This window comes from Micromesistius poutassou (assembly GCF_964030765.1).
Source record: "Micromesistius poutassou genome assembly, chromosome: 11".
Taxonomy (NCBI): domain Eukaryota; kingdom Metazoa; phylum Chordata; class Actinopteri; order Gadiformes; family Gadidae; genus Micromesistius; species Micromesistius poutassou.
Genome location: NC_140281.1, coordinates 2,381,749 through 2,409,640, shown reverse-complemented (window position 1 = coordinate 2,409,640; position 27,892 = coordinate 2,381,749). Strand labels below are relative to the sequence as shown.

The 27,892-nt window shown below is 45.3% G+C and overlaps 3 protein-coding genes across 3 annotated transcripts; all 3 read left to right on the top strand.

Moving 5' to 3' along the window:
• The first annotated feature begins 2,623 nt into the window (after positions 1 to 2,623).
• agtr1b (angiotensin II receptor, type 1b) lies at positions 2,624 to 10,153 on the top strand. Its single transcript, XM_084474873.1, has 2 exons — positions 2,624 to 2,711; positions 8,077 to 10,153. Exon 2 carries the CDS (start codon positions 8,189 to 8,191, stop codon positions 9,281 to 9,283), a length of 1,095 nt encoding a protein of 364 aa, XP_084330999.1. The 5' UTR covers positions 2,624 to 2,711; positions 8,077 to 8,188; the 3' UTR covers positions 9,284 to 10,153.
• A 313-nt stretch (positions 10,154 to 10,466) lies between these two features.
• cpb1 (carboxypeptidase B1 (tissue)) lies at positions 10,467 to 16,285 on the top strand (the record flags this gene model as incomplete). The annotated part of the gene is made up of 11 exons (XM_084474992.1): positions 10,467 to 10,531; positions 11,203 to 11,278; positions 11,638 to 11,762; positions 12,124 to 12,217; positions 12,557 to 12,658; positions 13,005 to 13,109; positions 13,530 to 13,640; positions 13,761 to 13,851; positions 14,092 to 14,294; positions 15,562 to 15,646; positions 16,030 to 16,285. 11 exons carry the CDS (start codon positions 10,467 to 10,469, stop codon positions 16,215 to 16,217), a joined length of 1,245 nt encoding a protein of 414 aa, XP_084331118.1. The 3' UTR covers positions 16,218 to 16,285.
• Positions 16,286 to 17,786: 1,501 nt separating this feature from the next.
• On the top strand, positions 17,787 to 27,811 carry gyg1b (glycogenin 1b). Its single transcript, XM_084475451.1, has 8 exons — positions 17,787 to 17,888; positions 19,271 to 19,406; positions 19,502 to 19,676; positions 20,016 to 20,178; positions 23,826 to 23,952; positions 26,003 to 26,222; positions 26,399 to 26,425; positions 26,738 to 27,811. Exons 1-8 carry the CDS (start codon positions 17,882 to 17,884, stop codon positions 26,900 to 26,902), a joined length of 1,020 nt encoding a protein of 339 aa, XP_084331577.1. The 5' UTR covers positions 17,787 to 17,881; the 3' UTR covers positions 26,903 to 27,811.
• Positions 27,812 to 27,892: the final 81 nt, after the last annotated feature.

The window sequence follows — 27,892 nt, the reverse complement described above, 5'->3', positions numbered from 1 at the left end:
CACTTCCACAAGTGCTCCCCGGGATGAGATGACTAGCGTGGTTAACTCCTAATAAAGTTACACAAAGACATGATACATCATTTGGTTGATACCAAAGTGCAGGTCATGGTGCCTGTGACAAGATGTTCCATCTCTCAGGAGTGATAAGGTTTTTGTTGCATTTGTCCCTAATGGATGGATCCTTATCATCCACGGAGAGTTGAGGGTTTAATGGCAGACGATCGCAGAGCCCCAGAGGTGTAAATGGCACTGTTGCTGTGTGTCACAACTTGATATGCTGACGCGCTCCCCTCCTTCTCTCTATCACTCTCTCCATCTCCACCTCCCTCCCTCTCACTCATTGTCTCTCATCGTTTCCGTTTCTCATTCTCTTGCTCTCTCTCACTGTGTCTCTCATTCAGTCTTCCTCTCGCTCTCTCTCTCTTAATCTGTTGTTAGTTCTCTCTTCCGCTCTCTCTCATGTTCTGTCTCACTTTGTTTTCAGTGTTTCTCATTATTTTTCTCTCTGTCTCGCACACACACACTCTTTTTGCTCTCTCTCTTACACTGTCTCTCGTGTTCTGGCTCTCTCTATCTGGCTATCTGGAATCATCTAGGTCTCTCTCTCTCTCTCTCTCTCTCTCTCTCTCTCTCTCTCTCTCATGGGTTCCCTCTCTGTTTGTCTTTTGTTGCCTCCCACTATCTCGCTCCTACTTCTTCATCTAATTTCTCAACTTTCCATAGAAAGAAAAAACTTATTTTTTCAGAGAAGCAACGGTACCTCAAACGCATCCAACATTGTTAGTCAACTTAACGCACCTGAAAGAAGCTAGTTGCTACTTGGAACTGACTTGCCTCTTGATGAGAAGCTCAAGACTTGCCCTAATGCCACGACCTCGGAGCTAAGATCGGGGGGGGGGGGGGGTTGGGGACGAATACCTGCGAGGCGTGCACCCTCGGCGGGTGTGGCCAAATGATTTAGCCGGAGATGGGTGGGGTTAGGGGGGGGGTGACAACCAATGCTACCTCATCCGTCAATGTCCATCTCTGTTGGTGCAGGACATCTAGGCGAGGGTTGGAGGTAAGTAGGTCACCGTATCGGCACCTGTCACCCGGCGGGAAGACAAAGGAGGGACAAAGAGCTCCTCAGACTCCAGTGGTGACCGATGATTGTTTACCGTTGCTAATTATAGAGGCAAGGCTTTTCCACGACAGTTTGGTTCTTAAGCCTCCAGTGATAGACACATCGTATTTAGCTGCAATTTAGTCCATAAATCAAATGTATTTTTTACTCTTCAGGGATTTCACATTCCCCACCTGTTCCCCCGCCGATGAGTGATGCATGGAGCGCTGTTTAGAGACAACTTAGTGTAGTCGGAACTAGGAGATTGTGGTGGACTGGATGCACCCACCAGTATTGTCACGCGTGTTAGGTGCCAAGTGATTGTTCTGTCGCACACGTATACATAGTAGAACATGAATGTGTATATGTGAGTGGAACGCGCGCACACACACACACACACACACACACACACACACACACACACACACACACACACACACACACACACACACAGCACCAAGATGGGACAGCTGGGGGTGACAATGGAAAACTTGCCTGTGCTTAGGAAGCTTGGCAATGCAGGGTATCCATCGGTAACCCAACTCCAAGACCCTGATCCCCCACCTGCCCCTTCCCCTGTCCTGCCCCCCAACACACAAACACACACACTTTTCACACCCCGGGTCAGGTCTGTGGTGGCTAGCTATCAATGTTGGGTGAAGACAGGTACAACCGAACCACTGGACAGACTGTGCTGTTGTGTGATTTTGTGTGTGGGTATTTCTGTTTGTATGTGTATGTGTGCGCTTGGTTTTTGTTAATGTTTTCTAAACGCCTGTGGATGGATGCTGGAGATTGCGTAATGTTCATATTTTTACACTCTGAGTAGTTGGCAAAAAAATCTGGCAGACAAAGAAAAAAATGAATAACTTTTTACGAGAGAAATAGCTGAAGGAGAGAGAGAGAGAGAGAGAGAGAGAGAGAGAGAGAGAGAGAGAGAGAGAGAGAGAGAGAGAGAGAGAGAGAGAGAGAGCACATGGGGATGGGGAGAGGGAAAAGACAAACGGAGAAGAGGGCAAATTGTGCAATAGCATGTGTTCTTGTGTTTGTGATTAAGCACAATAATACAAGTGTGTGTCTGTGTGAGAGAGAGACAGTGTTTGTGTGTGTCTGCATATGTTCCAATTAATCATTGAGCTAACAGCTGAAAATGAGCAAAAAATGTAACATGCTCCAATGTTGTGTCTCTGAGTTAGTGTGTTAAAGAAAAAGAGAGTGAGAGAGAGCAAAAGAGAGCGAGTGTGTGTGTGTGTGTGTGTGTGTGTGTGTGTGTGTGTGTGTGTGTGTGTGTTTGTTTGTTTCTTTGCGACTAGAGGGAGAAAGAGAGCACCCGAGAGGGGCTTTGTGTGTGTGTGTGTGTGTGTGTGTGTGTGTGTGTGTGTGTGTGTGTGTGTGTGTGTGTGTGTGTGTGTGTGTGTGCGCATGAGTGAGTGAGTGAGCGAGCAAGTGCATGGCTTGTGTGTCCACCAGTGTTCCTGCTTGTCTGGCTCCTCAAGTTAAGTTGACTCAGAGTCAGTCCCTGGCTCCGCGAGCCGGTCTCCCTCTCTATCTCTCTGCTTATCTCCCTCTATCGCCAACATCAACAGCCCTCCGCTTCCAGCCACTGCAGGTAGGAACCACTTTTTACCAGTTCATCCTCAGCCTTTTACTTTGCGTTGCTTTTAAAAAAAAATCCATTTGTTGAAGGTTGTGTTTACTTTGACTGGGTTAGGGTCATCGAAGCGGAGCGGAGAAGGGGTGTCTGAGGTGGACTGATTTGAAACATGTTTTAAAAGGTTTTGCCGTGGTAACCGAAGCCATCTAGCAGTCCCCGTAGGTTGCGTAAAAGGTTGCTTTTCTTTTGGTGTTGCTTGTTATATTTCAGCATATCTCTGAATCTTTCTGTTTATTGATAAACATGTTCATTCTATGAATTGGGACTATTACAAATAGTTGGCTTTTATTTTTTATTCCTCTCCCATTTATATCAACCCAACTTTTTTCAAGCAGCATCCTTTGTGTCACCTGTTGCTTCGGTGAGAGTCACACGTTGTGAGTGCACACAGAGAGGGAAGGAGAGAGGGACAGTAAACAGTAAACGACCAAACAGTGGGTGAACCAGCCAGAGCTATTCTCTCATCCCACCTCACCCACGGAGCCCCCCCTTGACCCAGAGGGAAGGCTGGGATCACTTCCTGACAAACATTGTCCCTCTCTGTGTGGAAGAAATGATTCCCAAGATGGGGGAGAGAGAGAGAGAGAGTGAGAGAGAGAGAGAATGGGATAATTGTATATAGAATAGCAAGGGATTAGGGAGGAAAGAGGAAGCTTATGAAGAAAGCGATAAGCGAGAAAGTGTGGGTTGGAATTACAAAAGGTCCGGAATATACATTTGTTGGGCTGCATGACACCGAAGACAATGGGGGGGGGAAAGTGAGAAGAAGTCCTGTATAGCGACTTGAACTCAAAAGGTTCCTGTGTTGTTAAGTGTTGGCTTAAGTGTTCTGTGTTCAGATTTACTCAAAATGTTCAAACACACTATAGCATCCGACACTTTTATTTGGGCTTTGGTATGCGTTGCGACACGGCTCATTCTCAAACATTCTCGTGGACACGGCACAGCGAGTGGGAACAAGGTGCCAGCGACATGGCAGGGTGAAGGGAAGTAGCGGGGGGGTTTCACTTAACAGTAAACAGCGCAGGAAGCGATGGCATGGACTGCATGGACGGGTCAAACGTCACATAAACAGCAGTAGGCAGACGTGGTTTCTCAAGCCAATACATCCATTAACCCGTGTCCTGCAGCCCGTCCGCTGGGAATCTCTCCCCCTCTCTTTCTCTCTCACTGTCCCTCTCTCCCTCAGTGTACCCCGCCCCCCTCTATTTCAGTCCATCTCTCTCTCACCGGCTCCATCTCTTTCTCACCATATTTCTATGTCTCTCTCCCACTGTCTCCCGGTATCTCGCTCTCTTTCCATATACAAGCACTTGTCTATGTATGTGAATAAATAGCTTTCATGTCCACTTATTCTCCTTCCAGCGAACCCAGGGTAACTCTAAGCTAAACTTTGTAACACATGTCTGTTTTATATACCTATACTATATAAATATACACCACTTGTATATGGAAGTCTATATATGACCGTTTTGTGATGTTGCATAACACGGCCACACATGTGTTTTGCGTTATACAGCCAATTATGCTGCTGCACAGGAGAGCTAGTGCTTGGCTGATCCTATTGTCTTCCAAAGGCCTACAGGTTGAGCAACTCTTCAGAGAGACTGCTCTAAGATAAGACAAGGAGGAAAGGGAGCCAGGAATTCAATTCAAATTCAAATCACCGTAGAATTTGAACACCAGGCATGCATGCAACTAAGTGTTGCATATAGCCATGTATATATTTATATTCATTCAGATGATACCAGTCAAAATATTGAACGTGGGGTTAGTGTGGCTTATATTTTCTAAGCAAAGTAACGCGTGATGAGGAAAGGAAGGAATAGTGTGAAAAGAGAGGGAGAGACACACACACAAAGAGAGTGAGGGTGAGAAAGAGAGAGAGAGAGAGAGAGAGAGAGAGTCAGTGCTAAACAAGAGGTGATCATTGTTTGATAGTGTGCATAAGGGTGGTGGTGGTGGTGTGCCTGCCAGTAAGATGAAAGTGGTTCTCAATATAAATCATTAACTCCACCAGATTGACTTCTTTTTTTTTTGGCCATTGCCTCTTTTGCCAGCCAGATGGTGGTGCTCATGTCGGCGTATAAAATAAAAGAGTGGCCCTCAGATAGCTGTGTTGATGGGAACCAGGCTTTGAAATCCACTCACATTCTAACCCCCGATTCACTCAATTTCAGGACTTTCGCCAAAACGGTTTAAGCCTGCCATGAACCTCCCATGCTCTCCAAAAAGCTCTGTTTTTACTTTTTGGAAATATGCCCCTCCAATCGCCAATGGGAACGGAATGTCGTCCATAGTGGACCAAGTCCCAGTTCATGTTGGGGTCGTCTTAAGGTCAGCCCCGGGTCGCTGTATATTTCCGAAATCCTATTTGCTGTTAGGATGTCGTTGTCACTGGCGTCATGATGCGTCCGGTGTTGTCTCACTTTGGGGACCTTTCATGTTTACCGACCGCGGGGAATGAAAGTAAAGTGGATATATGCCTTCCTGTCTGTCATCACCCAGGCTTTATGGCGGCCCCTCTGTTATGCGGTGCGCTGTCCCTCGGCCGACTCAAGGGCCACACGCTGCACTAAATCAGCCTTCGTCCGCTCAGGACCCACCTTTTATTACGCTCATTTACATTAGGATGGCTATGATACTTTATACATATAGAGAGCAATGGCTGTGTGCTCTCTATGTGCGGAGTGGTGTCCCCACCCCCCCTCATGCGCACGTACTAACAAAAACAAACACACCTTGTGCATCTGCCTCATGGAAAAGTTCTGCCGGTCAGGGAGGCTAGCCCTGACGATACAGAGGGCGTCCGGTGCATGTTAATTACAGAATGTCCTTATATGGTGGTATTCTTTAATTCAATTGTGAACTCATGAGTGTGATTGGTTGTTGTCTGCTTTTAGAACTCACATTGAAAGGGCTGCAGTTGACTATAGTCGTTAGTGACACGAAAAATGTGTGAATCCATATTAGGTGTTATCCATATTAGGCTTGTGGCAATGTTATCCATATTAGTGTTATCCATATTAGGCTTGTGGCGATATTCAAAAGAAAAATACAAAATAAATGGCGCAACTGATTGCCACACATTAAGCAATTCTCTTAAACGTAACGGCTCTCAAGGGGCAGATTTCATTTGTTTTGCGGCCTGCTTTTTTACAAAGAATCTGTGTGAGATTTTGTCGAGCAGACCCAGATATATTCTATTATTCTGTCCGCCTTGGCGTCCACACGGTCCACCAAACTACAGAAACAACAAACCTGTTTCTGGAGGTACACACGGGTTAGAGTGCAGCGTTCAGTACTATTGTGCGTTTGACGTCTAATGCAGTTGTGTCTCCTCCAGTGAAGAGGAGACGTCACAGTTGCAGCAGGAATGTTTTGTCAAGATTTTATTTCTTTTTTATTTTTATTTCTCCACACGTCTGCAACTGATATGGTTGTTGCTCTAGCGCTAGTAGGAATGCTCAGAGGTCCACCGGAATAAGGTCGATTATTGACTCAGAGTTGAAGTAGGTCTCCTGAAGTATATTTGAACTTCCTTTTATTCAAAATTCCTAATAATTAAATTGAATATTACAATCATGCATATTTTCTTAATATCAACCAGAATATATTCAGAATATGTTCATATTCTGAATGTCATCTGGTTGATATTATGTTACACTAAATATAGTGTAACATATACTAATTATATATATATATATAAATACATACTGTATAACCGTCTATGAAGAGTAACATTACTGTACATTTATCTGGTGTGATTTGCATTGAACCAAGCCAACAAATGCTATTTGATTATTTGTAGAAGTGGTTCTTCCAGGTCCACATCAGGATCGCGGTTAGTACATAATTCTACATGTTACATGTCAGCAGGTTGTACCGGAGGGACCCGGGCTGTGGGGCAAACGGTTCTATACTAGAATGCCATCTTGTGGCAAAATGGAGGCTGCATTTGGATTCCAGTTTGTTTATTCTAACAAGTCAGAATAATAATAATAAATAGCAATAATAAATATCTCAATAACAGTTATGGTTGTTGGTGGTATTGTAGGCTAGATATATTATTTGTACATTGTACAATAATTTTCATTCAAATGTTTATGAACCATATACTTTGTTGTACATTACTTGCATGTATTTATACATGTATATAAGTAATACTCATCCTAATATAAATTTCAAGTTATTTACTTTTTAGTAACTTGTCCTTTTATATATCAAATGTAGAACCCAGGCTGGGAGCTGAACATCCTAGAATCATACAACCCTACTAATTAAAATGTTTGAATGATGTTAATTTTCAGACTTTAATAGTTTAATGTAAAAGTACCACGGTAATATTGTAATGTATAATAATAGCTATGGTATAATATAACAGAATATATAGCAATATAAATAGAAAGCTCCCTGAGTGGTATCCTATATTAGGCTTGTGGCAATATTCGAAAGAAAAATACAAAACAAATGGCGCAACTAATTGCCTCACACTAAGCCATTATCTAAAATGTAACAGCACTGAAATAAGGGGCAGAATTCATTTTTATCTCCTAGTCGTGCGTTCTGCCTTCTCCACAAACAAAGCACACCGAGAGACAGAAGTCAACGATCCCCAGGGCTCATTTTCCACAGCGTGCAGGTTGGGCTTTTCTCACCGAGAGAAGTTTCGACGGAGCCGCCGCCGCCGCCGCCGCCGCCTCCCCGCTGGCCTGTTTGTTTAGGTGTGCGCTGATTAGAAGTTCACATGCTGCGTATCTTAGCACACCGAGGGCTTGGATCGTGACATGTCTTTTACAGCGACTGGAGCCGGAGCCCGTTTCCCCCCCCGCCCGTCGGTGCTTCCAAGTTTAATGGCGTTGCTATTTGAGCACGTACTTTGCCGCACAGTGTTCATTAGCGCAGGTCGTAACGCGCAGCGTAAATGTTCTCCTTCCGGGTGCCCACGCTTCGCCCAGATGGACAGCTATTTGATGCCAACGCTGTACATTTTTACTGTCCCCATTCATTAGCGAAGGGCCATTTCAAAGGGGAAGAAGTAACAATGCTGACTGTCTATATAATATTTAAAAGGAGCTAAAGTGGAATATTGAATAACATACAGCATCTGTTCTTCCGAGGGCTTCTTATGTTATATGAATAAAGCTAAGTGTCACAATAGGTTTTAATGTGCGGGTCCATAATGAGCTGGCATAGGGGGAAGCACTTTCAAGGGGCCGCATGTGAATTAACGTTTATGGCCTGTGCCGGCAGTAACCATGGCTCTCCCCCTTGACTGTCGCTGACATTTTTCTTTTTTTGTTGTGTTTTTCTTTCCTAGGACTTGCCGAGGCCTTTCGCCCGAGGCCCGTATCAGTCACAGACAGACAACCCCCCGCTGACGGGCCCCCCCCCCGTGGTATTTATCGGCCCCCAGAGCCCGACGCCAAGCGATGGAAATGGCGAACATGACGGCACCGGCCTCCTCCGAGGAGATAGAGGTGACCTGTAACATGTCCGGGCGCCACAGGTTCATCTACACCCTGGTGCCTGTGGTGTACGGCTTCATCTTCGTCATCGGTGTGGTGGGCAACAGCATGGTGGTGGCGGTCATCTACCGCTACATGAGGCTCAAGACGGTGGCCAACGTCTTTGTGCTCAACCTGGCTATCTCCGACCTCACCTTCCTCATCACCCTGCCCATGTGGGCCACCTTCACCGCCACCGGCTACTACTGGCCCTTCGGCAGCTTCCTGTGCAAGGCCTGCGCCGGGCTGGTCATCTTCAACCTGTACACCAGCATCTTCTTCCTCACCGCCCTGAGCATCGACCGCTACCTGGCCATCGTGCACCCGGTGTGCTCGCGGCGCTACCGCTCGGTGGGCTACGCGCGCATCAGCTGCGTGCTGGTGTGGATCTTTGCCTTTGTGCTCAGCGTGCCCACCGCCCTGACCCGGGAGGTGTACATGATCGCCAACGCGACCACGGTGTGCGGCATCCTGCACACCGCGGACGACCCGAGGCCGGACAACCTGCTGCTGGCCATCAGCCTGATGAAGAGCCTGCTGGGCTTCTTGGTGCCCTTCCTCATCATCATCACCTGCTACTGCCTGATTGGTCGGGCGCTGCTGAGGTCCCGGCACATCCAGAAGAGCGTGCGTTCCCGGGACGACGAGGTGCTGCGCATGCTGGCCGCCGCCGTCCTGGCCTTCTTCCTGTGCTGGGCGCCGCACCAGGTGTTTCACTTCCTGCAGGTGCTGCTCCAGATGAAGGTGCTGAAAAACTGCGCCATCGAGGATATCATCGACACGGCCATGCCCTTCACCATCTGCATCGCCTACTTCAACAGCTGCGCCAACCCCATCGTGTACGGCTTCGTGGGGGCCAACTTCCGCAAGAACCTGCTGCGGCTGCTGTGCTGCACGCAGCGCGGGATCCCCGTCCCCCACCCCAGCATCAGCTCCAAGATGAGCGCGCTGTCCTACCGCGCCAGTGAGGCTCTGAGCCTGACCACCAAGAGCAAGACAGAGTCCACCGACAGGAAGTGAGGACGGGACAGGAGCGAGGACGGACTGCGCCTCCCTGCTCGGGCGGAATGCGATGCTTGTAAGGAAAACACCCCAACTGTATTACCAAAGCACTGAAACTCCAGGAGAAGACAAGGCCACAGATGTTGCATGCTGTGTTTCTGTATATTCTATATGACGTCATTCCAGCATACCTAATTAACCGTACATAGCACTGGGTGTGCGGCCACAATCATTATTTATAAAAAGCGAAAAATAAAATGTCAGCCAGACTTACACTGGCTAATATATTGTTGCTGTCCTACTCATATAAACAGCTAACGTGCCAGCATACAAGTGAGAAAGTTACTTCATTGTCCAGTAGTTCAAAATGAGCACTAGAAATACATATAGCATGGTTTGTATACTGTATACTGCAAGGTTTCACCATGTCAATCTCGCCGGAGTGGTGTTGATTTGACGTTATACCCAATGCTAGGTTCTATGTGCCTTTAATGGTCAAATGCATGCAAGTATGGACATGAAAGTCCACAGGCTCACTGTTGCTTTGTGCTCCAACAAATTGGAAGCACAATACAATCGGGTGGAAATGATCTATGTTGCTATGATGAGGGAATATGTTTATGTGCTTTATGTTTATGTTCAATATTCTGTGCTCCCGGTGGCAGTGTTGAAGTGTAGGTGTACGTTGCATACGGAGATTTGACTTACGGTGTTCCGGAAGTTGTGGAGAAATAGACTGTATAGCACAAGCACTCCAGGTAGGAGTGGTTTGTTGGCCATATCTGTGGTGGTTGTACTTTGTTGTATTTAAACATGTTCAATGTTGACGCTACAGTGTTGATATTATTTTTTTTGTACTCTTTTGTGATTGTACAGTTTGTGAATATATGAAAATATAAATAAAAGGTAAATAAATGTACAAGACCTGGTGGTGAAGCGCTGGCTACATCAACAACACATTCTGTGGACGTATTCTCTGAGCTGTCATTCAAAAATAGGTGACCTTGGTTCACACACGGAAACTATTGGTTAATCATTGAGTAAGCATCTCTTTGGTGCCACCAAGTCCTTTGAATAACACATGCAGGTGTGCAGGATATTCCCTGGGGAGAAGATCATCGCTGATTAGGATCGGGGGACGGACACAGGGACGGGGACTATAAGAGTGGTCAGGATTCTGCCCCGGCTACACTGTGCAAAGATGAAGGTCTTCCTGCTGTTTGGATTGGTGGCATTGGCCCTGGCCGAGGTCACACGCTTTGAGGGGTAACATTTCAAATTGTTCATTGAGTAAAATCATTTGTGATAAGATTATGGAATGGAAATTAGGGAAGAATATGTACTGTGATAATATTCCTCTCTGACAACTAACTACAGCTTAATTTTATCGTAGGTACTATTTTTTTTTTTCTCATAATAGGTAAGGTCTAGGTAAATATACATATAGGGTTAGTGTACGGTCTAGGTAAATTGAAATATAGGGTTAGGGAAAATCTAAGTATAAATATATGGTTAGGGTAGGGTCTAGGTAAATATAAAAATAGGGTTAGGGTAAGGTATAGCTACATACATATAGGGTAAGGTAGCATTTTTACTATTATTTGCACAAAAAAAAGGTTTTAAGATCTACACAGTGGAGTTGCTACATAGATAATCTATAACATAGCTCATGATAATGCCAATACTGTGTTAGGAAAAGTCGATTAATACCCGAAAGATAACACGATAACATGGCATAGCAGCAAATGCAAAATGGTTTTATGAGGAATGTTTGGGGCATAAATAATTCTTAAAATAAAGCCAGGAATTGTCGACTTGCCTCAATACCGAATTGTATTAATATCTTAAATGTGTGTGTGAAATAATGGCATCTCAAAAGTACATATTGTACTGGTTCATCTCAGCATATAGCATCCTTTTTATTTTCTTTCTACCAGGGAGAAGGTGCTGCGCCTGAAGCCTGTGATCGACGAACATGTGGTCCTCATTAGGGAGCTGGCTGCCAGCATCGAGGTAGGGCCATCTCTTCACACCATGCCTTACCTTAGCGTGAGATTCTCACTCTGCACAGGGGATAAATTGGCTCGCTAAAGGTGATGTAGGCTAAATTGGATCCATTTTCTCAGGTCATCCGCACAATTTGTTCACAACTTTCACAGACACAGACAGGCCAATTCTCCCTCCATTTTTTTCTTACCTCATTGTAGACATAATACGTATCTGGTCCTTTTTTCAAGGTAGCTCCATAAAAATAAAAATAAAAGGTATACCTGAATCATACACTTAAAAGGTCTTACCTGCTTCTTTTGACATTTGGCTTTCGGAGAGTCTGTTTTTTGTGTTCAAGTGTTGGCCTGTGGCGCCCCCTGCAGGTGGACTTTTGGAGCCCCGACAGCGCTGAGCTGGTGACCATCGACATTGACGTGGACATCCACGTGCCGGCGGCCTACCTGGATCTGGTCAGCACCATGCTGCAGCAGAGCGACATGGAGACCGAGTAAGGCAGGGTGTTGCGTGACATCCCCTCTCATTTCCACACAAAATGAAGGAATCCTAATCCTCATTTTGCTTGCCAATGCATTCCTAAAGCGTGCTGAGGAAAGCATTCCTTTTTCAGTTTAAATGCTGTAGTGGATCTGCATCAGGTCGTAATCTAGGATATACTCAAAAAAGATTTGTCATTTGCTTGCATCATTTCGGTATTTCGCCAGCATTTTTATCCAAAGAAACACAGGCTGCCATTCATTCAAATACATCAGGCAGCAGCAGATTGGGGAAAGGCCTCTTGCTCAAGGATGCCTGCAGTACAGGTAGACTGTGGACATTGAGGACTCTCTGTGGTGCCGTGTGGCCCTCAGGGTGCTGATCGAGGACCTCCAGGCCAGCATCGACGCCCAAACCGGCCCTACTCCCAGGACCCACAGCTATACCAATTACAACACCTGGGACAAGGTAAGACATGGCCCCATCACACCACTGGTTTTACATTCTGCAGTGACATGACATTTCTAATCCTCATATTGTGTTATATAGATTTTTTTTGCATTTTCTTGCATATTCTAAAGAATTTATGTTTATTGTTATTAATTGTCGTCTACTACATCGCTACTGTGACACCTTCATTTCCCATCTGGGATTAATAAAGTACTTCATACCTTATCTTATCTAATAGATAAGATATGATAATTGTGATATGTAGATCTCACAGCACCGTTTTGGTTCCTCTTTGTTCCTCTGATATCTGATGTGATAATCTAATTAAATCTTTTGATGCCGCAATCTCCATTTTAGGTCCAGTCTTGGATTGCCGCCATCTCAACCTCCAACCCTGCGCTGATCAGCAAGCAGTCGATCGGCAGCACCTACGAGGGACGCCCCATGACGCTCCTCAAGGTGTGTTCGATATTTACAGATATTTACTGTAGCCACTGGGGTGGGGGTAGAGGGGTACAACTATAACTATAGAGGCTTTTCCCATAGGAGGCAATACCCATGAGGCCTTGCTTTCACCCAGATCCTCATCTTGCCGTTCACTTCCTCAACCCCATAACGCATGACCCCTTTCAAACTTAAACGCAACCACCCTGAATAGATCACCAGACTTTGACTATTTAAAACATTTCTAATCCATCATGGAAAATAACCACCGGTTATCAAGAGTGTGTTTGAGACTGTTTGAACCCACCTAACTCCCATTAGCAAACTGATGAACCTGAATCTCCTATGTCTCTTGGAACAGCTTGGCAAGAAGTCCAGTGTCACCAAGCCCGCCATCTTCATGGACTGTGGCATCCACGCCAGAGAGTGGATCTCTCCTGCTTTCTGCCAGTGGTTCGTCAAAGAGGTAGGACTAAAACAACAGCACCACCCATACCTCGTGCCCTTCATCCGCCCATATGATAACACATCCAGGAGGTTGAGTGCATACATTAAACATATGCCTGTAACTCTAGACAGTCAAATCGACAAACAAATGGACACGGATTTGCCAGATACCAATACCAATAGAAAAATAAAAAAGCACAAAGTTGCAGCCGCAATGAGGTACATATGCAGGAGGTTGTTTGACGGACGTCCAACAGCATTTGTAGTTGAACTCGACCCCGCTTCAGGACAGTCCACCTTTGGGTAGTGGAGGTCTGGTGGTTGTTGGGGCTGAGCCCCCAATACTGCACACTCCAACAGTCATGGAAAACATTTCGGCTGAGAACTTTATGGGTCTTCCCTCCTCCCTAAAACTGCTTCCGATCTTTATCTTTCCCAGGCCCTGTCCACCTACGGAAGTGACTCCCAAATGACCAGCCTGCTGGACCAGATGGACGTGTACGTCCTGCCCGTCTTCAACATCGACGGCTACGACTACACCCACAAGAGTGTAAGTTCAACAAGTCTCCAAATACCTCTTCGTCCAACGGACTCCCACTCAATGTGTTCTGTTTACTTGACATACATAAAGTTACATGAGAGTAAAGTTCAGCCTTTTGGGACCTTGTAGAACAGGATGTGGAGGAAGACCCGTTCCAGGAACTCTGGAACCAGCTGCATCGGGACAGACCCCAACAGGAACTGGAACGCAGGCTGGTGCAGTAAGTCAGCCGTCTGTGAGAGGTTATGTGGACGTTGGTTTGTTTGGTTATTTAGGGCGAGGGGAGAGCAGTCTCTACATTTTTATCGACTTGTTGGTAGAGTAAAAACACGCGTGTTGAAAAATACTTTTAGTTTCCAACGGTAATGGAAACCTGAATTGCTTTTCGCAGTATTTCAGATTGTTTCAGTATTTCTCTTCTCCCACATGACATCTCTGCTTGCTGGGTTCCTCCCCATAGCAACCGGAGCCTCCAGCAACCCCTGCAGTGAAACCTTCTGTGGCTCCAAGGTCGAGTCTGAGGTGGAGGTCAAGAACGTGGCCAACTTCCTCCGCAGGAACAAAGCTGACATCAAGGCCTACCTGACCATCCACTCCTACTCCCAGCTCCTGCTCTTCCCTTACTCCTACACCTACGACCTGGCCGCAGACCACAGTGAGCTGGTCAGTCACCGACTCCTTCTCAAACCGACTGAAGTCACATTCATGCACACACAATAAGGCAGACTAGGAACCACATGGTTAGTGTCGTCCAGCATGGCACTTGCTATAAAGATGCTTGATTATTTCTGATATTTTTCACTTTCTGTATCAATGCCATTATGCACAGTGTAAATCCGCTCTATTGATCTGCCAAGAGCCTATTGCTTTTCATATGATCAAACCCTTGTCATGTATTTACAGGATGCAATTCCAGTAAATCATTAAATGTGTATGTGAGAGCTTCCTCCCCCGTGGGACCACCCGTCGGTCCCATTATCACACTGATCTCTGGAATTTCTGCCACTCCAAATCATTTACTTCTTGACTCTTGATCATGTGACACCCCCAGCCCACCCCCTTCCTCATAGGAAGCATATAGGGGGCTCTCTCTTACCACTCAACGGGGGGTCAGGACAGCGCTTAACATTCACACCTCTGCTCAAACTCTCACCGTCTCTCTCTCTCTGTCAGTCACTTCAACCTCAATGTTTTACAGAACAAAATAACTCCAGGAGTGTTTCATAACCGACCCTCTCTATCCAGCTTTGCTATTTCCTGTTTGAGCCTTTTGTCTGTGCCAGTTCATTTCCTTTCAACACGCGGCTTCTGCTTTCTCTCTGCTATTGATTTTAATATCGGCAGATGGAACATATTTTCATATGCTTTGTGCACTTCAGGCTCAAGATGAGAAAGATTAGTACAATGTGTGTACGTTGTCTCTTATGTTTGAAACCAAATTATACATCACCTGGCATCATATATTCATGCTTGGTTATTTATTGGTTTTAGTAATACGATGTCAAGCCTCTTGACATGATATTAAATGTTATCTTCATAGAGGGGCCCATTCAAATCGCCGGCAGAACGGGCTGGGGGTACTCAGTCTATGAGTATGTACCAAAACACAGCCCTCCCAGTCCCTCTGCCCTTTTGTTTAAGTCCCACAACCAGAGGACAGAACAACCAGAATATGGAACAATTTGATGTTTTCTCCTCTTTAGATTTAAAACACGTATAAATCATTAAAAAGAAAAATCCCAAAACAATGAACAGAGGACTAAATATGTCTGGTTCTAGACATGGTGGTTTCTTTTCATGACTGGTTTCTGTACATTTGATCCATTTTTGATTGTCTGTTTTTATCGTTTCCAGTCTCACTCTCAGTAAGTGGCTGGATGTCAATGTTTCCAGTGTTGACGCTTTGTTTACTGACCTCCTCCATGTGCAGCTGAAGGTGGCTACGGGCGCCTCGTCCGCCCTGCAGAGTCTGTACGGTACTCGCTACACCAGCGGCCCCGGAGCTGCTACCATCTGTGAGTATACAACCACAAGAAGAGCCATCCCTCTATACACTCCACAGCAGCACACATCGCCCCGCCGCGAGAACAGAGTTCTATGTTCTATGTTCCAGTTCTATGACTGGCTTCATAATAGACATGGCTGATTGTAAAGGGATACCCAATCTACCTTTGACAGTGATCTACTAAACCACATTGTTACCTTAATATTAAGCAGTATTCCTCCTTCCTTTAGTACGAGTAAAATAAAATAGTTAAGTATTTTATTATCATTAATAGTAGCAGATTAGTGTTATCCTTTATATAAGCATATTCTTTATATTATTACTGTTATTATGAGTGTGATCATCATTAGCATCATCGTCAGTATCATTAACACTGCTTTTCTCCCCGGTCAGACCCTGCGGCCGGCGGCTCGGACGACTATGCGTACGACATGGGGGTGAAGTACTCGTTCACCTTCGAGCTGCGCGACACAGGCCGCTACGGGTTCCTGCTGCCAGCGTCCCAGATTAAGCCCACCTGCCTTGAGACCATGCTGGCCGTGAAGTACATCGCCGCCCATGTGCAGAAGAACCTCTACTAGGAGAGGAACCACACCACCCACACCCACCCAGCCCCTCTCCCCTCTCTCCCTGCCAACCCAGCTCTTCTATCTCCTTTCTTCCAGAGAACCCCTCCCTCAATCCCATCACTCTCACAGCACCCGCCCCCTCCCCCCCCCCCACACCCACCCACCCACCCACCCACCCACCCAAACCCCGCCTCCTCCAGCCCTGTGTCCATGGTTACGGGGGCACCACCCGCCATGTTTTCTCACTGTGCTTGACAGGATGTCAGGATGAGTGCAAACAATAAAATCAATGAGCCATCCCTACCTGCTGAATAATTTGGCATGTGTTCTGCATGTGTATGTGTACATCGTTGGTATTATGGAAATGCACCATCTTGTGGACACAGCTTTTGATTTGTTTCTATTTTAAAAACTAAAAAGATAGAAATATAGATGAAAGCACAATCAAATTGTATACCATAATTCCCCATTCTAACCCTAACCCTAGGATTACAAACTAAAGAGTGATTATGATAAATAAATGTCAAGCCATTAAGAAACATATGCAATATTTAAAATCTCCCTTGAATACATCAATAAAAAACCTTATACTTCTATTCAGCCTCCTTCGTTCATCTTAAAAACAAATCAACACCCAGTTTACGAAGGAGAAAGAGCCAATGTTTTACTTTAGACCCCTTTATGACTGCATGGTCACTCTTGTGTACTGGCAGCGGCCCAAATCTGGGCGTGTGTCCATCATAAGCAGTCTGGCCAGCTTCACAGTACGTGACAGCCATACTGTAACACTGCTTGCATGGCAGTGTGTGCATTCCGCCGAGCACTTCCATGACAAGGCAAGACAAAGGGGCCAACGATTTGTACTGAATGTAACTGAACCGAGTTCAAACACATTAAAAAATGCGGGAGAGAGAGTTAACTATGATTGAGATTAACTCGAAGGTAGTGATAACAATGGTGTTTCTATAGTTATCAATCAACCAAACAACGTCTCAACACAAAATCAGCTTGGTGGAGTACTGTTATGGTTAGGCGGACGTAGTACATTGTCTGTGCCACTAGATGGCGACAACGAGTCGGGTTACAGTCTGCACGCGGCCTGTAAAGCGGTCATTATGCTGCCACATGTGTCATGGACTTGCTACATTTTCCTTTCATAATCATATTCGCATAAAGCCTACTGTAAGACGGACACGGTTTGCCATAATTAATGTATAGCCTAATATATGGGGGGGGGGGGGGGGGAAGAACCATTCAGTTGAAACAAAAATGTTTTCCGATAATTGGATGTTTTCCTCAGACCAAAACCCTCCATTTCGGTTCTACTCCAGTTTAGACCTGCGGACGTGACATTTAAATGTATGTGTGTGTGTGTTTTGAACTCCCTGAACTTACCTAGACCCTCACCACAGACCCTGGACGGGGGCGTTTTCCAGAACACCGTGTACTGGTTCGTCGAGCAGGTCCCTTTACACGCGGGGAGAGGGGTGTGTGTGTGTGTGTGTGTGTGTGTGTGTGTGTGTGTGTGTGTGTGTGTAGTGGAGACGTCACGTGACTCTCCGGTGAGCCACGGTATAAATCCAACTCTGAGCACGCAAGGTCCTTCTCTCACGTGAAGGTGTCCTGTTCTGACGTCCCGGCTGCAGCGTAGCTTCGACGACTTGTACTCTTCAGTCATGGCAGGTATGTGACACGAGTGGAAGCGTGTTGTCGTTTAATTGGAACCTAATGGAGGGCATGCATTTTGCATACTACTTAAGTCTTGCATAGATTGTGTAAAAGTAACTGAGCACTGTTGACTGCAGGGGGTCTACTCTCAACTGTCGACAGTTAGAACATGTCTCGTAAAAAGTTACCCATTTATCGTTCTATCGCACTGTGGGTTGTGTGTCAACGCTTCAATCTGACGACCAGACTATCTGGGTTGCGTTTTCTTCTGAACAGCAAATACTGATGCACTGGTGAATGATGGATTTTTTTTACTTGGAAGAGGACTGCCTACTGAGGCGTGCTTTTGTAATGCATCATGAATTCTGACAGTTAAAAAGTGTGTGTGTGTGTGTGTGTGTGTGTGTGTGTGTGTGTGTGTGTGTGTGTGTGTGTGTGTGTGTGTGTGTGTGTGTGTGTGTGTGTGTGTGTGTGTGTGTGTGTGTGTGTGTGTGTGTGTGTGTGTCCCACTATTTCTTGGCTACTCAAATGGGCACCAGTTGCTTCTGCATTGTTGCTTTAAACATGAATGAATGGTTGATTGTGTTCACTGTTGTCACACTTTGAATAGTCTTCCAGAGCACACATTTATTTCACCTACACACGAGAGGATAACGTTTCACTGCATTGTAGGGCTGCTCGATTATGGAAAAAATCATAATCACGATTATTTTGGTCAATATTGAAATCTCGATTATTCAAACGATTATTTTTGAGTTTGAAAACATGATGCATTTATTCATAATTTCTCTCCAAAAAAACCACTTTGTAAATGAGAACTTTGAAATTTCCCCTTAAAAAAATATACACAAAATGGTCAAATAGAAAATAATGTCCAGATATGAATCCAGCTGTTCTGCAATTTCTATAATTTTTCATTTATTTTTTTAATTAAATCGTTTCAACTCGATTATATTCGTTTGGTGATCGTTTCACTCTGAAATCGAAATTGCGATCAAAATTTGATTAATCACCCAGCCCTACTGCATTGTATTGACATTTGGTTTGAAACGGGTTTGTCTATCGTGATTATTTGTTTTTTTTAAGTAGGCTACATAGTTTGTAAGAAAAAGTATTTTCTATGACGAGCAAGTTGTTGTTCTGATACAAGGCTTGGCAGCTGCTGAAATCTTTCCCCGCTGGCATTTGCATTGTTGATATATGGGTTCATCAGCCCGTTGTAAAACAAGTTGGCGTGAGAACATGGAAGTTGTTGAGGTTGGTTCTGCTTTAAGCATTTAGATATGCTGGTGTATCGCTCGTCAAACTTCCGCTTGGCAAGTGTTTGGCCCCAATAGGGTCACGCGCACACACGCACATATTCATGTTTCTATCTTTTTGTTAATTCTGTTCCACAGAACAGGCTTTCGTCACGTTGGCAACCAATGACAACTACGCCAAGGGAGCCATGGTCCTGGCCCGGTCTCTGCGCAACCACCACACCACCCGGAAGCTGGTGGTGCTGACCGGTCCACAGGTCTCCGACCCCTGCCAGTAAGTCACCATGGACCTCAGCCCCTCAGGAACCAGATCAGCCCGGGGTGGCGACTACAGGCTAAGGACTCTGGTTGTCCGTCTGTCCCCCCCAGGTCTGTGCTGAAGAAGCTGTTTGACGAGGTGCGGGTGGTGGACGTTCTGGACAGCGGGGACACGGCCCACCTGGCCATGATGAAGAGGCCCGACCTGGGGGTCACCTTCACCAAACTCCACTGCTGGACCCTCACGCACTACTCCAAATGTGTCTTCATGGACGCAGATACGCTGGTGGGTCTCCGGACATCTTGCAATATTAGACAGATATCCACTTGGTTTGAGAGGTTTTATTCTTTGTGTGTATATATGAGCCCTTGATAGTGTATTGTACTGGTTATAGTGTAATAGACTACCAGCCGAAAGGTACTGGGTTCGATCCTACAATGTCTGCAGTCTATCCGTTTTTGAGCTCGATGCCTGACCCTCCATCTGCTCCATTATCACCTGTATCTGTGTTCACCCTAATGCTTTGGATTACAGCATGTGTCTGTAGTCACTGTAATGCTTTGGATTGCAGCATTTGGTAAACCAAGTAGCCACAGTAACGAGTACGTCCGTCTGTCCACCCAGGTGGTCTCCAACATTGACGACCTGTTTGAGCGGGAGGAGCTGTCCGCAGCCCCGGACCCCGGCTGGCCAGACTGCTTCAACACTGGCGTGTTCGTGTTCCAGCCCTCCATGGTGACCTATGAGAAGCTGATGCAGTACAGCACCGAGCACGGCAGCTTTGACGGTACCACTCTCAATCTGATCTATGGTTGTTGTTTTTTTTCTTTATTTGAAGTCTGCTCAGAATGCTTATTATTTGTCATTTAGTTTCCATAGCGCAGGTCATCAGACTCTTGGTTATCTGGATATGTTATCTTGATTAATTACTGATGTATATATTTGTCGGTGTTCGGTGACGCCCAGCTTGAAACCCGGACAATTTCCCAATAAAAACGGACGTCTAATGTCGTTATTTACACCTCCCGTTCAAATGCATTGTATTTGCATTGACGGTTTTCTCAGTTTAGCCTGTCTAGATGCTTCCAGGTGTGAACTTGGATTTTAAAGAGCTGTTGCAACTCAGTGGTAAAATGTGACCGATATAACCCATGCTTGCTGTGTAGTTTAAGCCAAGCCATGGTCACCTAGACACAAGGCGCTCCCTGTCTCAAGCGGACCAGACACGCCAGGTTATTCTCAGGGGTTAATCACTCTTGCAATGAAAAAATTCATACATTGCTACCGTTTAGTCATAAAGGCTTTGTTTTCCATTCCGTGTATTGTCTTGCCACCCTGCTTTTCCTCAGTGTCATCTACATATTGACCTTAGTGCTTGGTTCAGCCACCTCACCAGTGAGCAATGTCATCAAAATGTTAACCCTTGTGCTCTGGTCAACTGTCCCACCTTCATCAGTGGCATCTAAATGTAAACCCTTTTCTATGGGTAACCGGCCTGCCTTCCTCAGAATCAATCGTGATGTTAACCTTCGTAGTTGGGTAAATCGGTCACAAGGGATAAGACATCCTCTTGTGCACTCTTCTGCTCTATGAGAACACAGGCAACTCTGTGGGGAGGATCTGAAACAGTATAAATAACTGTCAAACTGTATTTTGAACTCTCTCTGCTAGAGAGGAGTCTAATGTATGCATGCATTAAACCTAGGTTAATTGTCTACAAGTATCGTGTGCTTTTTGCATTTAGAAATGTCCTAGACGCAATATCTGTTAAAGGAAATCCCTGTTTTACACAGATCACTGGTTGGCATTCAGTGACCCTTGAGATGCACAGGGATTGTGGTCCGCATCTTGGCGGCAGATCGTGTTTTTCCTCAGAATGTCGCTATTAAATATAGTACACAAATTGCAGCAGACCCTTATGCCAGTTACAGAACAAGCAGCCCTTGTGTAACTCCATTGCATCACAGCAGTTTTTTGGGGGAGTGTGTCGTAAACCTTGAAGACAAAAATTTTATTCATGGAAAGATTTTTGGCCTTTCGAAAGACTTGGGCATGGTCAAGTACACCATTTCATCACCTGGTTTCAGATTAACTTTTGCTTTGATACACTTGTTGTTGGTGTTAGGGTAAGAAGAGCCAGAAAAACATTTGAGCTGCAATGATACGTTGACGAGAAGTATATTTGGCAGTGATTAATTCACTATGTACCTATTTTTACTGAGCATGTATCGGCTTTGTTTTGTCAACACCAAACAGTTGCGTCTGACGGTACAGTCACATGCTGACGATTGGAGTTTGATAGGAGGGACATCTCCTAGACTTGAGAAGGTGTCTCTTTTATTGTTCAGCTTTTTTTCAGCTTTCGTGGGGCTCCAATATCTCCAGTGGCCTCAATACTGAGATTGAACCCTTTTCTAATCCACGACATTTACGTTGACGGGATTTAGTTTCTTTTGTGGGCGGTTTTCCTGAAGCACCAATTAGTCCACTTGACGATGGCTCACACGTTGTGAAGCGAACACCCAGTTCTCATCCACTCGCTGCTTGCCAGCGTTCAGTCTGTCTAGCAAAACAATAGCCAACAACAACAAGCAGTTTACTCTAGTTTGTGGTGTAGAAACGAGCCTCCTCACTCCTAGAATCCCCCTGAACTGACACTCTGATGGCCCAGTGGCATTTTAATGAATAAAGATGTTTATATATAGCTGAGGATGGCCCCCTTACGCACACTGGTCCGTTACCAGCGCTCCCGTTGACCTTTACACTAGCTTTAGCTCTGTAGGCTGTGTGCGTGTGTCACATACATGACATAACAATGTTTTCAACATGCCTATTTGCTAACCTCTGGCCATTGCACTTCAGTGTAGTCCAAAATCATGCTCCATTGATTCCCATATCACGTGGCCTGTTGGAAAATGACTGCAGTGCCACGTAGCGTGTATCTCTGTGGTTTTCAGTGTCCAGGGTTGTCTGTTGCCAAGAAAAACTGTCCCAGAGAGGGAGGGAGGGTGGGTGGGGGGGGGGCATTCCTGATGGGCTCATCCTCCTTTTAAAAAAAATGAGGATGTTTGTTCCCATGCGTGGTTTGGTGAAGCCTCAGGGGTTCAGTGTGTTGGTTTGGTTAAACCACAGCGGCAATGTGTTTTTTCAATGTGAGTGTTATTTCTGACCTGAAGGAGCGTCTGGTTTCAGGGGTGTGTGTGTGTGTGTGTGTGTGTGTGTGTGTGTGTGTGTGTGTGTGTGTGTGTGTGTGTGTGCCAGTACCACAAGTTTAACACATTGAACCTAAATGTAGTCTTGGGGCCAGGGTTTGGTATGCACATGTTTGCACTGTAGATTGACCTGTTGGTCAGTGTCACTGGTCTTATTAGATAAGGTTGAACTGCTTCTATGGAGGACACTAAGACAAAGGCCCAGTCCCCTTAACAAGAACACCTTGCTTTGAGTGCCCTTAGCTGCAAGTCAGCCACTGAGCTGGCTAGCGTTCAAGGCATGTTTTTAATTTTTTTTATTTATTTTTTTTAAGGGAAAAACAGCACTCCCCCTTGCTCCCTTAAGTATTGGGACACCCTACCCCAACCATACCCCTTGGGACAGAACCAAAGATTTGACAAAGCAGGCGATTCCTTTTATAAACATGAGCTGGTAAATCATGACTGGGGCTGTAGATGAGCTGTCAAAGACCCAACCTGCTATTAATACCTGCCCCTATCTCCCATTTGAACACATCTCCTATGTCGTATCCTATGTGGGATGGCATTTAATGATTAAGATATTTGAAATTGTGTTCTATTCCCAGTGGCCGGAAGTTCCATCTTTTTCCTATACAACTTGAACATTTCCCTTTTTCAACATTATGTTTTAATTTGATGCTCAATCGCTAGTATTTCTGCCTTTTATGCCTTTTCAGACCTGTTCTGCCAGTGAGAACAGTATTGTTTGATGAGGGGGAAAAAATGGCTTAGTGGTTCTGGCAGTTGCGACGTTTACACATGAGTTGGCTGTCACCATCTTTTAGCAAAGCTATCGAACCAATTGCCAAGTCTGTCAATACAAATCATTGAGTGGGGATGCCTTTGGACAGCCGCAGTGCTGGTTGCAATGTCACCCATTGGATTTCTCCATCCGGTGTAGGCCTGTATCCAAGGAGGTCCCTTCCACACACGTTTGTCATGTCATCCGTTGATGTGGCAAGAAAAGCAATGCTGCATGAATACCACCCAGAGCTGCTTGATTGAGAAGGTTCTGGCTTCAAACCCCAATGTTGGCCATCTACCTGTAGGCATTCGTGCACAAGGATGTGTTACTCAATTAATTTCTTTCTTTTGAACAAAATGACTTTCGTAACTTTGTTCCTTCATACAAAGTGTAGCTGTCTTGTAATATGCCTCTTTGAGAGGAGGGTTTGACTCGTTTGTTGCTGTTCCTCTGCAGGGGGAGATCAGGGGGTTCTGAACGGGTTCTTCAGCAGCTGGTCCACGACAGACATCTCCAAGCACCTCCCCTTCATCTACAACCTCAGCAGCATCGCCCTCTACACATACCTTCCTGCATTCAAACAGTACGTGTGCAAACCCCACCACCACTCCTACCACCATCTGACCAACGTCCCCCTTTCTTCATCTAGAACCGTTCATATGTAGGCTAGGCTTTTAGACATAGCAAAGCACTGAAACAAGGTATAGTGTGTTTCTGTCAGCGCTACCGAGCTCCTCCGCTATGAGACGCAAAGCCGTGAGGTAAGGGGATACGTGGTCACATGAAAGCAGGTTCCTGCCCGCACATTACATTAGGTTACCAGCGAGGAAGAGCTTGGCCCGCGGGACCAGGAGGCGAGGCCCCCACTTGTGCCTCCCCAACCATTCAGCCGGCTGGTCGCCCCTCGGGTTCCAACAGCTGATGCCGGAGACCAAAATAGAGCAGGTTTTTTTAAAGAACCTTACCAGAGTAACTGGCTGCTCATTGTGCTCTCTTCTCTCTCTGTCTCTCTCTCTCCACCCCCTTAACAACCAGACAGTGAGCATATCGATAACATGACCGTTGGCCAGAGGGATCAAAGACGATTCACTTCTGACTCCAACTCTGACAACCTTATCGAGGAACTTGAGAGGTTGCATGGCAGCAGTGGCGGGGGACACGCCAGCATGTGTGCTGAATTGGCAAATGACGTAGCCTTCATGCAATATGTCTTTACAGACGAGCTGTTCTTTTTAGATGTGTTGGCCATGATAAAAATATATCAAATCAACATTCTTCAAGATTAAATGTTGCTGATTTAGGCGGGATCCAATATTGGTTTTTCATTTCCTCAAACAGCGGGGAACTTTGTTTCAAAGAACCAATGCTTACTTCCTGTTGCCATAATCTCGTTTCAAAGAAAAAATACATAGTTCAGTTTAATTAATCAGAACTGCATTTCTTCCAGTGGCAGCTGCTGGTCTTTCAAAGAGGGGAAGCTCATTTTCGGCCTACATCATATAAATTGTCAATTTATTGAATGTAAATTATCCTCTGTTCCTTTTCAAGGCAATGCTCTGTCATACCAACTCTCAATGGCCAGCAGAGCTAGGCTGCTTAAACGGCCTTGGCCCATTGTGTTATGGGTGTAGGACTTGGGCCGCTTTAAACAGGAGAAGCTCCATTATACACATACAGATGTAGCTCCAATTGTTGCCACTAATGAGAACAGTTTGTAAAGATGAGGCATTGCACTGTCCAACTCCATGTCTTTAAGGAACACTAAGAAATCACACAGCTTTCCCCTGTCACCCTGCAAGTCCTGATCTGAATACAGGACTTGAAGTTCAGACCTCAGGCTCCCTGAATCAAAGTGATGTCCAACTACCAAAATGATATTATACTTGAACAAGGAAATGTGGGAATTATGTTAAACTGAAGTGTGTGTGTGTGTGTGTGTGTGTGTGTGTGTGTGTGTGTGTGTGTGTGTGTGTGTGTGTGTGTGTGTGTGTGTGTGTGTGTGTGTGTGTGTGTGTGTGTGTGTGTGTGTGTGTGTGTGTGTGTGTGTGTGTGTGATGTACGATGAAAATTGTCTAGCAATTCCGCCAAGCAAATAACAAGAAATAGGTTGCAGTTCGTCTTTCGACTCGCTTGCAAAATCCGTGATGGGACTGAGGACTTAAGATAGCTCTGGCGACGTTTTATAGTTCTAAATCGCTGTCAATCAAATGGCAACTCAGTCTTTCGCAGACCCTCTAATCATCACGCAGAAGCCCAGCCCACTCTTCCATTCACCCCCAGAGACGCTGAGCGTCCGTGGGAGGGTCATAATTGCAGCATTATCCAGTGACCGACTTTCGACACACTAAAAAAAGCGGTTCTATGCAACCCCATTGAAGTGGATGGACACTGAGCTTCAACAGGCAAATGCACTGTGACGCTACGGGAATGTATAAGAAGGAAATCGAGTCAGTCGACCTGCGATAAGCAGCTGATTCTGAACAAACCCGTCTTCGAGATGGACGTGTTCTAATGCATTTTTAGTCAATGAAATGTTAACACAACAGTATATTTTGACCATTTAATTTTGGAAATTTTAGGGAGCCTTGCAGTCTTAGAGAAATCGCCACTGATTTGTTTCCCCCCCACTTCAGGTACGGAGGCAATGCCAAGGTGGTCCATTTCCTGGGGCAGATGAAGCCATGGAGTCTCACGTTTGACCCCAAAGCCGGGAAGATCAGGGGGGGCTCCCAGGACGCGGTGACCTCCCACTCCTCCTTCCTCCTGGACTGGTGGACCCTGTACTCCAGGGAGGTCCTGCCCCTGCTCCAGGAGCGCTACGGGGACCAGCCTTTCCACTCCGGCTGTGTCGAGGTGAATAATAAACACATTATAATTTTGATTTATTTTTCTGAATATGTATTTCACGAGATTCCACCATTTTTGGGCCTATTTAAAATGAGCTCCACTTAACTGGATTTAGATCTCCCAGTGTTTTTTTGTTTTTTTTTAAGTCTGTCTTTTGAAATTGTCCTCTCATCTGCTCCCAGTACAGTGACACTTGTGAGGAGGGACAGGTATGAGGAGTAGGAAGTGGTTGGACTGGATTGATGATGATGATGATGATAATAATAATAATAATAATAATAATAATAATAATAATAATAATAATAATAATAATAATAATAATAATAGATGGCCATTGTTAACCACTACTACCGCTCTTGGAAGAGTCCCGTCTCTGGTAGTTAGCTTTGCATGCTAATTTCCACGGATGCAGTTAATTAATTTAATTTGACGCTTAATTTTAATCTGAAGCTTGTTCTCCACACTTTTCATTGGCTGTTATTTAATTGGTCACGTGTCTTTTGAATCCTCCCATCGTCCAGGAGGAGGAGGAAGGCCAGGATGCTGCTGCTGCTGCTGCCACGTCCGAGGAATCCCGCCTGTCGTCAGAGGAGCGTAAGGAGCGCTGGGAGCGGGGGCAGGCCGACTACATGGGGGAGGACTCGTTTGAGAATATCCAGAAAAAACTGGACGCTTTTCTCAAGTAAAGGAACGGCAAAACGAAGGCGCCACAAGTTCACTCGCTATGTCACGACGCGCTGATTCCGTAGGTCCTCTGAAGGCAAAACGACGCCCTTATGCACGTTCTCCATCTCCCACCCACCAGTTACATATCAGTGTTTTTAGGGTATTAGGAAATTGTGTCATTACCTTTTGCTATTGGTCCACTTTGTTGGAAGGTACAATGATCTGAAAATCAACTGCAATGTTGTAGCTACATTGGAGGAATGTAGCGGCACTAAAGTTTGAACCAACATGCCTATCATGTGTTGTACTAGAGGGGGGGGGGGCAGACAAACTAGGAGGAAAAACTCAACCAGAGTTTGGTTGGAATTCTCTGGACAATCAGTCCTGGAATCGTGTTGACATTATTCTCTGAATTGATAGTTAATCAATTTAACAATCATATCCATATTGGTTGCACGGCGTTGATCCTTTTGTATTAATAACAATGGCTGGACTGTGGGTAAAATACTTTTTTTTTTCTTTTTTTTTTTGATGGGCTGGACGTATGTATATTCAATTTGTTTGTTTTTGTAATATTCAGTCCGTAACGCTTGAGATGCACCTTTTTTGTATCTTGGACTTCCAAATCCTTGAATCCTACACTCTGTGGGGACAAAAGTTTACAAACGTGCATCTTTAAAGAAAGAAGGCCAACTTCTGCATGGCCCTGCTTTTGAAACTCTGCTATCAAGATCAAGTGCCTTACGCTGAAGCGCTCGCTCTCTGCTAACCTCGGCAGGCTGTCTTCCAGTGTTGTTATCTCCCTTGACGACGACCACAACCTTGTCACTGGTCTTTTTGCCAAACGCATTCACTCACTGCTGTGTTGCTCCTAATGTTCATGTCACCATGGCTCGGTCACCAACAGAATAAAAACACATTCAAAGGAATGATTGACTGAAGAGCTTTTATTTGTGTGTTTAATAGCTTAATGTCATTAACAAAATGTGTATTTGGTTAACAGACTATTT